Below are 13,119 nucleotides of genomic sequence, written 5' to 3'. Positions count from 1 at the left end.
GATGAACCAGGCCTGCCATTGGCTTGTCTTAGTCAAAAGAGGGCGCTGTTTATTGTTATTGGCATAGCGCTATGAAACACCTTGCCACCAGTGACTAATATTGTACCACAAATTTCAGGCAGTTTCACTGTTTCATATTATTCAACAGAAAAGCGCCCTCAACGCCAAGACGTGTGTATCATGAATGTAAATAGCGCCCTCACAGTTGAATGAATTTTATAATAATCTAGAATCAACTTTTAAAAAAATGTTGCTAATTTAAAACTAGAGTCCTGCAGTGTTTTGTCTCGCAATACTATAAATGATACGGCAGTAATAAAGTAAGCATTAATTAAATGATAAAAAAAATGTAAAATGTGTTAAAGATTGTATCATTTTTATCAAAATGTAAGGTTAACCCCTTATGCCAGTTAATTTGGTCAATTGTTGTATGCCAAATTTAAGGTTACCCCTTGCCAATTTATTTTGTCACATTTTCACTAAAAATGTAAGGCTAACCCCTTGCAAATTTATTTTGTCAAATTTTCACCCAAAATGTAAGGCTTACCCCTTGCAAATTTATTTTGTCACATTTTCACCCAAAATGTAAGGCTAACCCCTTGCAAACTTATTTTGTCACATTTTCACCCAAAATGTAAGGCTAACCCCTTGCAAATTTATTTTATCACATTTTCACTCAAAATGTAAGGCTAACCCCTTGCAAATTTATTTTGTCACATTTTCACTCAAAATGTAAGGCTAACCCCTTGCAAATTTATTTTTCTCACATTTTCACTCAAAATGTAAGGCTAACCCCTTGCACATTTATTTTGTCACATTTTCACACAAAATGTAAGGCTAACCCCTTGCAAATTTATTTTGTCACATTTTCACCCAAAATGTAAAGCTTACCCCTTGCAAATTAATTTTGTCACATTTTCATTCAAAATGTCAGGCTAACCCCTTGCAAATTTATTTTGTCAAATTTTCACTCAAAATGTAAGGCTTACCCCTTGCAAATTTATTTTGTCACATTTTCACCCAAAATGTAAGGCTAACCCCTTGCAAACTTATTTTGTCACATTTTCACCCAAAATGTAAGGCTAACCCCTTGCCAATTTATTTTGTCACATTTTCACTCAAAATGTAAGGCTTACCCCTTGCAAATTTATTTTGTCACATTTTCACCCAAAATGTAAGGCTAACCCCTTGCAAATTTATTTTATCACATTTTCACCCAAAATGTAAGGTTAACCCCTTGCAAATGTATTTTGTCACATTTTCACTCAAAATGTAAGGCTAACCCCTTGCAAATTTATTTCGTCACATTTTCACCCAAAATGTAAGGCTAACCCCTTGCAAATTTATTTTATCACATTTTCACCCAAAATGTAAGGTTAACCCCTTGCAAATGTATTTTGTCACATTTTCACCCAAAATGTAAGGCTTACCCCTTGCACATTTATTTTGTCACTTTTTCACCCAAAATGTAAGGTTAACCCCTTGCAAATTTATTTCGTCACATTTTCACCCAAAATGTAAGGCTAACCCCTTGCAAATTTATTTTATCACATTTTCACCCAAAATGTAAGGTTAACCCCTTGCAAATGTATTTTGTCACATTTTCACCCAAAATGTAAGGCTTACCCCTTGCACATTTATTTTGTCACATTTTCACCCAAAATGTAAAGCTTACCCCTTGCAAATTTATTTTGTCACATTTTCATTCAAAATGTCAGGCTAACCCCTTGCAAATTTATTTTGTCAAATTTTCACTCAAAATGTAAGGCTTACCCCTTGCAAATTTATTTTGTCACATTTTCACCCAAAATGTAAGGCTAACCCCTTGCAAACTTATTTTGTCACATTTTCACCCAAAATGTAAGGCTAACCCCTTGCCAATTTATTTTGTCACATTTTCACTCAAAATGTAAGGCTTACCCCTTGCAAATTTATTTTGTCACATTTTCACCCAAAATGTAAGGCTAACCCCTTGCAAATTTATTTTATCACATTTTCACCCAAAATGTAAGGTTAACCCCTTGCAAATGTATTTTGTCACATTTTCACTCAAAATGTAAGGCTAACCCCTTGCAAATTTATTTCGTCACATTTTCACCCAAAATGTAAGGCTAACCCCTTGCAAATTTATTTTATCACATTTTCACCCAAAATGTAAGGTTAACCCCTTGCAAATGTATTTTGTCACATTTTCACCCAAAATGTAAGGCTAACCCCTTGCAAATTTATTTTGTCTCATTTTCACCAAAAATATAAGGCTAACCACTTGCAAATTTATTTTCTCACATTTTCACTCAAAATGTAAGGCTTACCCCTTGCAAATTTATTTTGTCACATTTTCACTCAAAATGTAAGGCTTACCCCTTGCAAATTTATTTTGTCACATTTTCACTCAAAATGTAAGGCTTACCCCTTGCAAATTTATTTTGTCACATTTTCACCCAAAATGTAAGGCTAACCCCTTGCAAATTTATTTTATCACATTTTCACCCAAAATGTAAGTTTAACCCCTTGCAAATGTATTTTGTCACATTTTCACTCAAAATATAAGGCTAACCCCTTGCAAATTTGTTTTGTCACATTTTCACTCAAAATGTAAGGCTAACCCCTTGCAAATTTATTTCGTCACATTTTCACCCAAAATGTAAGGCTAACCACTTGCAAATTTATTTTCTGACATTTTCACCCAAAATGTAAGGTTAACCCCTTGCAAATGTATTTTGTCACATTTTCACTCAAAATATAAGGCTTACCCCTTGCAAATTTATTTTGTCACATTTTCACTCAAAATGTAAGGCTAACCCCTTGCAAATTTATTTCGTCACATTTTCACCCAAAATGTAAGGTTAACCCCTTGCAAATATATTTTGTCACATTTTCACCCAAAATGTAAGGCTAACCCCTTGCAGATTTATTTTGTCACATTTTCATCCAAAATGTAAGGCTAACCCCTTGCAAATTTATTTTCTCACATTTTCACCCAAAATGTAAGGCTAACCCCTTGCAAATTTATTTTGTCACATTTTCACTCAAAATGTAAGGCTTACCCTTTGCACATTTACTTTGTCACATTTTCACCCAAAATGTAAGGCTAACCACTTGCAAATTTATTTTGTCACATTTTCACCCAAAATGTAAGGCTAACCACTTGCAAATTTATTTTGTCACTTTTTCACCCAAAATGTAAGGCTAACTACTTGCAAATTTATTTTGTCACATTTTCACCCAAAATGTAAGGCTAACCCCTTGCAAATTTATTTTGTCTCATTTTCACCAAAAATATAAGGCTAACCACTTGCAAATTTATTTTCTCACATTTTCACTCAAAATGTAAGGCTTACCCCTTGCAAATTTATTTTCTCACATTTTCACTCAAAATGTAAGGCTAACCCCTTGCACATTTATTTTGTCACATTTTCACTCAAAATGTAAGGCTAACCCCTTGCACATTTATTTTGTCACATTTTCACCCAAAATGTAAGGCTAACCCCTTGCAAATTTATTTTGTCACATTTTCACTCAAAATGTAAGGCTTACCCCTTGCAAATTTATTTTGTCTCATTTTCACCCAAAATGTAAGGCAAATTTATTTGGTCACATTTTCACCCAAAATGTAAGGCTAACCCCTTGCAAATTTATTTTGTCACATTTTCACTCAAAAAGAAAGGCTAACCCCTTGTAAAATTATTTTGTCACATTTTCACCCATTTTCACCCAAAATGTTTTTAGCTAAATTGTAAGGTTAACCCCTTGCAAATTAATTATGCTGATCGAACCCAATAGAACTATTCCCTAATGCTTCAAATTCCCAAGTATAAAACGACAGTACATATATTTTAAATCCCCGAAATTCCACCATTTCCCCAAAACTCCTAAACCGGACATCGTAAATTCTGATTCCTGTCCAGTACCACAAACGGTTGTTTTTCCTTTAATAAATAAGTACATAGTATTTATCTCCTGAGTATATTTTAAGTTCGTATATTAAGTTTGCAGTATAAGTACAAACCGAAAGTATAAGTATTTAAATTTTCGCGCAAATTTCAAAGTGGGTGTGGCCTCGTGGTAGATCTGTCTGCACGGAGTCCCAAGATAGCGAGTTCGAATCCCAGCCCCGTAAGTTTAATTTATTTATTTTAAGATTGCGTAATTCGATTCTAAGGGTTTTAATTATTGGAAGTGTGATTTTCACTGGGGGACCCAGGTAGCGCACCCGGTAGAGGTACCGCCGGGTAAGCCGGCGCCCCTGGTTCGAGTCCCGGCCGCGGCAACCCGGACTGGCTGCAAGGAAACCTGCGGCCAGTCCGAGTTTTGTATCGCGTGTCTACCCCAACTATATAAAATAAAATAAAATAAAACAGAATTTTACTCTTTTTAAATATAAATAAGTATAAGTAAAATTAAGTAAAAGGTCCTGATGTGACATCGGCGGGAATCGAACCCGCAACCTTCTGGTTGAGCGCTAGGGTGCCTTCCACTAGGCCAACACGCTCTTCTTACTTGCAATAATCGGAAGTAAAATATAAAGAGTCGGATGGAATTACGCAATTAAAAAAAAAAGTAAGTCGGAACCAGTCTATATACGACTGGTTCTGACTAAAGCTAAGTCCACGCGCATGCGCTCTTGTTGTGACAAGGTTTTAGGGCAATACGCAAGTTGGATTTTTAGTACTAAGTTAGCGCGCATGCGCACTTAAAATTTTGCGTCAAGCTTCTGAACCATACAGTTCATCGATTTTGAGGTAAAGTCAGCGCGCATGCCCAATATTGTTTCTCGATTTCTCAAAGGGTAAAAACAGTGATCGTTCAGTGAGATGAATTTGGAGAAAAAAATATTTTCGATTCCCCCCCCCCCCCAAAAAAAGGTAAGGTAAACCTCTGCACATAAAATTGTGTGATATTTCCATTCAAAATGTAAGGCTTTACCCCTTGAAAATTACAGTCTGCCGACTTTCATTCAAAATGAATGGTTATTAACCTGTTCAAAAGTAAATTTGTCAGTTTGCATTCGCATTGTAAGATAAATACCTTGCAAAACAGAGGTTTTTCATTCAAAATGTAAGATTTACCCCTTGTAAAATTATTTGGTCACATGTGCATTTCAAAAGCAAGGCTTGCCCTTGCTAATTTAACTTAAAATGTGAGGTTTACACATTAAATAATTAATAGGATCAAATTTCCATTCAAAATGCAAGGTTAACCCCTTGCAAAATGTATCTTCATGACTTTCACTAATATGCAAATTAATTTTGTCAAATGTTTATTCAAAATATAAGGTTAAACTTTTTAATTTATTCGGTCAAAATTTCATTCAAAATGGAAGGTAAACCGCTTATAATTTTTTTTTCTTTCAAATTTTCATTCAAAATGTAAGGTAAATCCCGGCTTGGCAAATTAATTTCTTCAAATTTCCATTCTAAATGTTAGGCTAACCCCTTGCAAAAATGTAAGATTAACCCCTTGGAAATTCATTTTGTCACATAAATTCGAATTGTAAGGTTAACACCTTGCAATTTTTTTTTTCAAATACTCATTCAAAATCGAAGATTTATCCCTTGTAAATGTATTTCGTCACATTTACATTAGAAGGTTAACCTCCTGCAAATTAATTTCTTCAAATTTTCAATCAAAACGTAAGATTTACCCATGGTAAATTTACTTGGTCAAATTCTCACTCAAAATGTAAGGTAAACGCCTTGCAAAGTTATTTGGTGACATTTTCATTCGAATTGTAAGGTTAACCCCTTGCATAAAATAGGTCTTCAATATTCATAAAAAATGTAAGATTTACCCCTTGTAAATATATTTGGGTTTTTTTGCATTCACAATGCAAGGTTAACCTTCTTCCGAATTAATTTCTTCAAATGTTTTTTTTCCCAAATGTAAGGCTAAACCCTTGCAAATTAAATTGGTTACATTTTCACTCAAAATGTAAGGCTAACCCCTTGAAAATTAAACTGGTCACATTTTCACTCAAAGTGTAAGATTGACACCTTGATAAAAAGGTGTTCGTCAAATTTCCATTTAAATTGTAAGGCTAACCCCTTGCAAATGTAACTTGTCAAATTTTCACTCAAAATGTAAGGCTAACCCCTTGCAAATTAAGGATACATTTTCAAAATATCCGCTTAACTTACTTATTTGGAAATGCATTACTTCATTTTTTCTCGAAATTAAAGGTTAACTCTTTGAACATTTATTTGGTCAAATTTCCATTCCAAATGTAAGGCTAACCCCTTCCAAAAATGTCAGATAACCCCTTAAACATTTATTAGGGCCTAAGTCAAATTATCATTCGAAGTGTCAAGTTAACCCCTTGCAAAAAAAAAACAGTTCTTTAAATTTTTATTCACATGTAAGATTTACCCCTTGTACATTTATTTGATCTCATTTGGATTCAAAATGCAAGGTCATCCCCCTAGGTTGGTCACATTTTCCACAAAATGTAAGGCTAACCCCTTGCAAATTAATTAGGCTAAATTTTCATTCAAATTATAAGGTTGAAAAACATATCGGGTCAAATAGGTCAAAATATCATTCGAATTGTAAGGTTAACCTCTTGCAAATTTATTTCTTAAAATGTTCATTCAAAATGTACCCTTGGACATATCTTTGGTCAAATTTTCATTCAAAAAGAAATGTTAGCCCCGGCTATGCAAATTAATTTCTTCAAATTGTCATTCCAAATCTTAGGCTATAACCCCTTGCAAAAATGTAAGGTTAACCCCTTGAAAATGTATTTGGTCAAATTATCTTGCGAATTGTAAGGTTAACCCCTTGCAAATTTATTTGGTCACATTTTCATTCGAATTGTAAGGTTAAACCCTTCAAATGTACATTCAAAGTGGAAGATCTATCCCTTGTAAATGTATTTGTTCACATTTGAATTCAAATGCAAGGTTAACCCCATGCAAATAAATTTCTTCAAATGTTCATTCCAAATGTAAGGCTTACCGTTTGGAAATTTAGCTGGTCACATTTTCATTCAAAACATAAGATTAACACCTTGCAAATTTATTCTACAAATTTCCATTCCAAATGTAAGACTAACCTCTTGAAAATGTATCTGGTCAAATTTTCACTCAAAATGTAAGATTAACATTCATTCGGTCACATTTCTATTCAAATTGTAAGGTTAACCCTTGAAAATCAATGTGTATTGAAGCGAGGTTAAAGCTATAGTCCATCATTTGCAGCCATCCGAAAAGTAACTGGCGGAATTATTGTTGAAAAACAAACTTGGTTGAAAGATAGTAAGGGAACTAAACTCCCTGTGAAATTTTTCTTTCTGGGAAGCTGTCATTTTGAAGTAATCAACGAAAGAAGGCATTTCCAACGGTGATTCTTAAGAAGCACCGTAGGAAAATTTAAATTAGTAGTTCGTTTTGTTATTCAGCGCAGCGCGCACAAGTATTGGAACGACGCACACGCGCGCGCGGTTGTTATAATTCGTCGGATCAGTACGCGACGTCGCGTATAGCTGCAATTCAAAACAATTCAAAACATGATTCAGTAACTTTTGATTTGAAATTGAGATCTTAGAATGCTGTTTTTCTCGGAATGTACAGCTGAAGCTTAGCTGAAACTTCATCAGGTTAGTTGTTCAGTATCCTTCATTAGATTTTGAACTCTTTTGTTGCTTCAAACGAACAAAATGCACAAATTACAAATGATGGACTGTAGCTTTAAGCCTAGTCGGTGGAATAGTCCCTTGCACAGCAATGGCCTATGATATGCAAGCAGGGCGACGATTAATTATGCAAAACAAGACTCGACTGCGTTGGTCTCCAGATTCTTTCCATTCACCGGGCGCCCTCTATCGGGTCTTCCGTAACCCGTTGTTGTATTACAAAAACATGGTAGCCAAATTGACCAATCAACAGCTTTAAAAGTCCAAATTTCTGATAGAAATAACGTCACAATTTCTAAAGTTTACTCCGATTGGCTGGCGAGCGGGGTCGTATAAAATATGAATGTTGGATATATCACACGCTTTGTCATGTGGCTCTGCACACGTTAACCACTTCCCAATTTAATTTGTCAGATTTTCATACAAAATATATGGTTAAAAGAAAAGGAAAATATCAACCATTTGACTCTACAAATTCGGGAGTGAGACATCTTTAAATTTTCTTTCAAAATGCTTAAAAACGATATTTTTAATACAACTTTATAACTGTTGTACCCATTATGGTCGAAACATGATACGACAATTAAACAAGTACTTCCTATAATTTTGCACAAAATTCATTTTTAAAATTCTAAATGTTTTTTCAAAGAGTGGTGGTATTAAAGTAAAAAAATCACTAAACGATACGAGGTGTATTGTGAGGATGGTCAAAAAGAAAGTGACAAAATTTAATGCTTTTTTTTATAATTAATGATCCACTTTTTTAGTTATTTGACCACCTAAACTAGTTGGTGACATTAAGAACATGCAGATATGTCATAGATAAAGGGCAGGGCTTTGACTTTGTGAGGGAAATTTGGGAGTAAAATGATGATGACAACGACAAAACGCAACATCACCACGCGATGTACCGTGAACTCACAACGCGCGCTAGTATAGGCGCGCTGAATCGCACGGCACCAACCGTAAACCACGTAGGAAAATCATAATTTCTTTACCCAAGAAACTGTTTTTAAAAACCCCGAAAAAGGTGTCATTACATTGAGAGAAGTCTGCTTTAGGTTGAAAAGGTAATTTTTGAGCCCGTTAATAAAACACACCCTTGACTCAAATTTGATCGAAACTTTTAACGACGCCCTACACTATGTAAACACGATCGTCAGAAACGGCTTTAAACTAATACAGAAATCACGTTTCCAAACGAGCAAGAACGCGAAGAGTTAGGCCTACCTGAATTAGTTACAGCCTTACCGACTAACAGACATGTCACTCTCGACGACGTTGGACAGTGAAAGACAACAAATCCGAAGTAAACACGAGAAAATTGACATTAATTTGACTGTTGTATTGCTGCCTAGCTTCTACTGGACCACTGATGAGCTACAATGTCTTATCTACAGTGAAAACGTCCATGTATGCCTACCTTATGTGCAGATGTTGAAATGCTTGCGTACACACGAATTAGTCTGCACGCTTGAGTAACCCTAAACACATTTGTAACAATACAAGTTATTTTGACAATAGGACTAAAACGCAAATTGCTATGCTATGGGTTCACTCTGATTTACGCACAGCACACCCAGGGCGTAAACTCACAGAGTCGGCCTAGATGGAGTTTATATCCCCGTTTTTTGCCTTTGAACGGGGTGTGCCGGATCCCCCCCCCAAAAAAAAAATTATTAATAATAATTATTTTTACGGGAAATGCTACCCTTAGCGAGGCATTCCAGACTTGTGCACAATTTTCCCCCCGACTTTCCTGACCCTAACCCCAATTTCCCCTTATCACACCCCCACATTCTCTTTTTACTAACTGGACCACGTGCAGTCAATCTAGCCTAAGATGAGACACTATAATTTTGCCACTAAATATGAGCTAAGGCATTAGAGAGACATTGAAATGTCTCTCTAATTCCACCTGTCTCCCAAAGGAATAACTTCTGACGCTAAGGTGTTTCCCAAATGGTACTATTTACGATAGTCATTATTATGACACAACATTAAAACGCGCTCTATCTCTGGAAACCATTCAAAGGCGCCGGTTCGAATTTCAAAATACCCTTGAAAGTGGCAAAACAAGAATTGAATCTTTTTAATGGGATACAAAGGTGTATTTCCAAGGGCTGCGTTCAATACATTGCATGGGCCCTTTAAGGCTGAATTTACCCTCCTCTTTCACTGTCTGTTCACCAGGAACAAACCAATGACTTTGGGCCGTATTGTCCCCCCCCTCCCCCCCCCCCCCCCCCCCCCCCATTTAAGGTGACCACCCCTTCACGTCAGGCCATCGCCATTTTGAAAAGGAAAACAATGACTCCTATCTACTCCGTTACAATACAAAATATGTCGGTTCTCTGGTGCAATTGCATTCCAAATTTTCTCAGAAACGCAAGCTGAAAGACCGGCTTAAAACTCAATGAACAAACCCTCATGTGCTGGGGCCGCGCAATTCTCTATTTAGAGAAACATTATCGTAGGCAATTTACTGGTCGATACCCATGGGCTCTTTATTTCCCTACTGATGTTTTGATCGTTTAACACTCCACAGAAATAGCGGGCTTCCGTGAAATGGAGAAGCGTGCATACGGGCGTTGAAAAGCTATTATGGCGGGAAGAAGATATCTAATATGCACTCTAAAAATAATGAGTTCGTGGAAGCTGTGAACGGACGTGCCAGCCGCGAATTGAAAAGGTATCCCTCTGGGAAATGGTGATAAACAAATAGGCCTAAATCGGGCAATTTAATAGTTGTAAATATCCATCTGCCGTCAATCGTTCGACAGTGCCTAAATGTAACGGCGCGGCACCAGTTGCAAACAGTTTTTTTTTGGCCAATTCAAGGATGTCACTGGAAATTTTGTCTAGCCCCCCCCCCCAAAAAAAATCCATAAAAAAATTGCACTAGCCAAATTTAAGAATGTGACATACATGCGAACGGTCTCCCCCTATATAAATAGACGTGAGAAGGGTGCATTTGTACACTTTTAGCTAATATAGTGTGCCTGATTTTATCAGCGCTCCCAATTGAAAATATGGCACGAGCCATTATAGCGATTTCATGACAGAAACATTTGCAGGACTCATCGTCAATGGCTCATGATTATTCAGCTAGTTCGATGTTTATTTATAAGAAAATAAACAATAACGTGGCAGGCATACAATAGGTAAGTTGTTATGTATACCCCACTAAAACTTGTGAGCAATATAAAACGCGAATGATCTACCTAGATCATGATCCACGTGATGGGATGTGGCTCATCAACGTACGTGACCGCTAACCAACCAACGCGAGTTAAGTTTGGTATTTTCTCGATCTCAACGGGCGGGGCGTACGTGCCGGCAGAGATGTCGCTATAGGCAAGCCAAGTATTAAGTGATTTTTGATCGAATTTTCCAGGTATTAATTTCAAAACACGAACAGTCGTCGGTATAAAAATCCAACGCAAATTCGGCTTCTGCACAGTCCGGACAAAGCTCCTTGAACTTGAAGTTCGGTCCGTGAACACAACACTGCAGCGGTTATTTTCCACAATAGTCCGCGTCCGAATAGCGGGGCTAGGGCTACAATGGGGGACAATGAGACTTTAAGTTCTTATGATGATTGGAACCCACCACCAGACTTTATACTAACTCCATCTGCCGATCCAGCGTCGCCACGGCCTGCCATAATTCTGTCGATCGTAAACGTGATAGGTTTCGTCGGCAACGTCTGCATGATGTGCGTCATTCTGGCCAACAGGAAGATGCGCACAGTGCCCAACGTGCTCATACTGAATCTCGCCTCGGCCGATCTGCTCTACATCTTGGTCCCGACGCCGTTCTACATCGAGAAGCTGATGTGGCCCTACTGGGATCTCCCCAAGTCCGTCTGCAAGTTGAAGGTTTACCTGTCCTTCGTGGCGCAGTACGCCAGCGTCTACGCCTTGGCCGCCCTGAGCTGGGACCGCCACGCGGCGGTGACGTCCAGCGCCTGTGGCGCTCGCCGCCGCGAGACCAGTCGCCTTCGCACCTCAGCCGCAGTCGTAGCCATCTGGCTCGCCTCCTTCGTCTTGGCTATTCCCAATTTGGTCTTCGCCCGTGTCGTCGACGTTCACGGCCTCTGGAGATGTCGACTCTCGCCAGACGACAGTACCACGAAGAAGGCCAATGAGATTGCCAGGTTCGCAGTTGGGTACGTGATACCGCTGATGGTGGTGGCATTCTACTACCTGAGGATTGCCGTTCACATCTGCCGCAGCACTCAAAGGTATGTATGCGTCCTAACTGCAGCAACTGTACCAACTACAGGGTGATTAAAAAAAGCGGAGTTTACGTGCATTACACAACGTAATGCACGTAAACACTTATCGCTAAGACAAGGGGTTTTCCCCAGTGTTTATGGTGCAGCACTTTGTAACCCCTTATAAGGTGCTACATACAATAGGTCTCATATTTCAAATACGCAAGTTACCTGTAATCAAAAGAAATTCATATTAATTAGCCCTGAGAGTACTAATAATGTTGGTAGATACGTGCGCTATAAGACTCCGGTCTTAGTATTATAGATCATTGGACATGAACAAAAAGGAAATGCAAATGATCCTACATAGGCCCATACGACTTTCATTCACAGGTTCCCGGACGCAAGTGACACCTTGGCCAAACAGATGCGTGACCGCAAGCGCCTGGCTGTCTTCGTGCTGATCATCACCTTGTTCTTCGCCCTCTGCTGGCTGCCGTACTTCTCCTACTTCATGGCCCTACACTTCGGGAGAGCATCCCTCACCTACCGCGACGCTGCCTTCATCATGCCGGTCGTCAACACCTGTATGGATCCCTGGCTCCTCTTCGCCATCAGCTCCAACCACCGGGCGTGTTTCGTCGGGTGTCTGGGCCGCATCTGCTGCTGCCGAATGCGTTCGAGCGCGAAAAACGGGCGCGCTCGTCAAAGTTCAAGCACGCGCACGCTGGCTACCGTCAATCTCAACGCTGGAGGGCGCAAACGTACTAGCACTTTGACCAGCACCATTGCATTGACGCGTACCAGCGCAGAAATTGGTACCACGTCAAGTTCCCCTTCGAACCTGACCGCGTAAATGTACACGTAGAGGGTGCGTTCGAGCGTGTTACTCTTGTTACTCCCGCGTGCAGGAAAATGTTGCGTGTGCATTATTCTCGGTGCAGGAGCATTATCCCGGTATGACGGAGAGCATGACTCCTGCTAACCCGCGGGTCGTACTCCTGCCGTTCGGGCACTCAGGAGTATACTCGTGTTAACACGTGTAGCTCGCTCGAACCTGGTGTACACGTATTGCCTAGAGATCCTCATACGAAGAGATCTAAAGATATGCTTACTTTAATAGGCCCTATACTTCAAATAAATATTTATTGTCATATTATTAATATTTAACAAAATTATAGTTGACTGCTGTGATGTGGGACATGACGTTTTGAACACCCGAGGGGCGAAGCACCCGAGGGGAAGCCGAGGGTGCTATGCGCCCCGAGCC

General features: G+C 38.7%; 1 protein-coding gene across 1 annotated transcript; it reads left to right on the top strand.

Annotated features, from left to right (window-relative positions):
* Positions 1-10,979: 10,979 nt before the first annotated feature.
* On the top strand, positions 10,980-12,705 carry LOC119725130 (neuromedin-B receptor-like). Its single transcript, XM_038196491.1, has 2 exons — positions 10,980-11,876; positions 12,243-12,705. The coding sequence occupies exons 1-2, from the start codon at positions 11,197-11,199 to the stop codon at positions 12,703-12,705; spliced, it is 1,143 nt and encodes a 380-aa protein (XP_038052419.1). The 5' UTR covers positions 10,980-11,196.
* Positions 12,706-13,119: the final 414 nt, after the last annotated feature.

This window comes from Patiria miniata, unplaced genomic scaffold, assembly GCF_015706575.1.
Source record: "Patiria miniata isolate m_02_andy unplaced genomic scaffold, ASM1570657v1 HiC_scaffold_18, whole genome shotgun sequence".
Taxonomy (NCBI): Eukaryota; Metazoa; Echinodermata; class Asteroidea; order Valvatida; family Asterinidae; genus Patiria; species Patiria miniata.
This window is presented reverse-complemented; position numbering and strand designations above follow the sequence as displayed.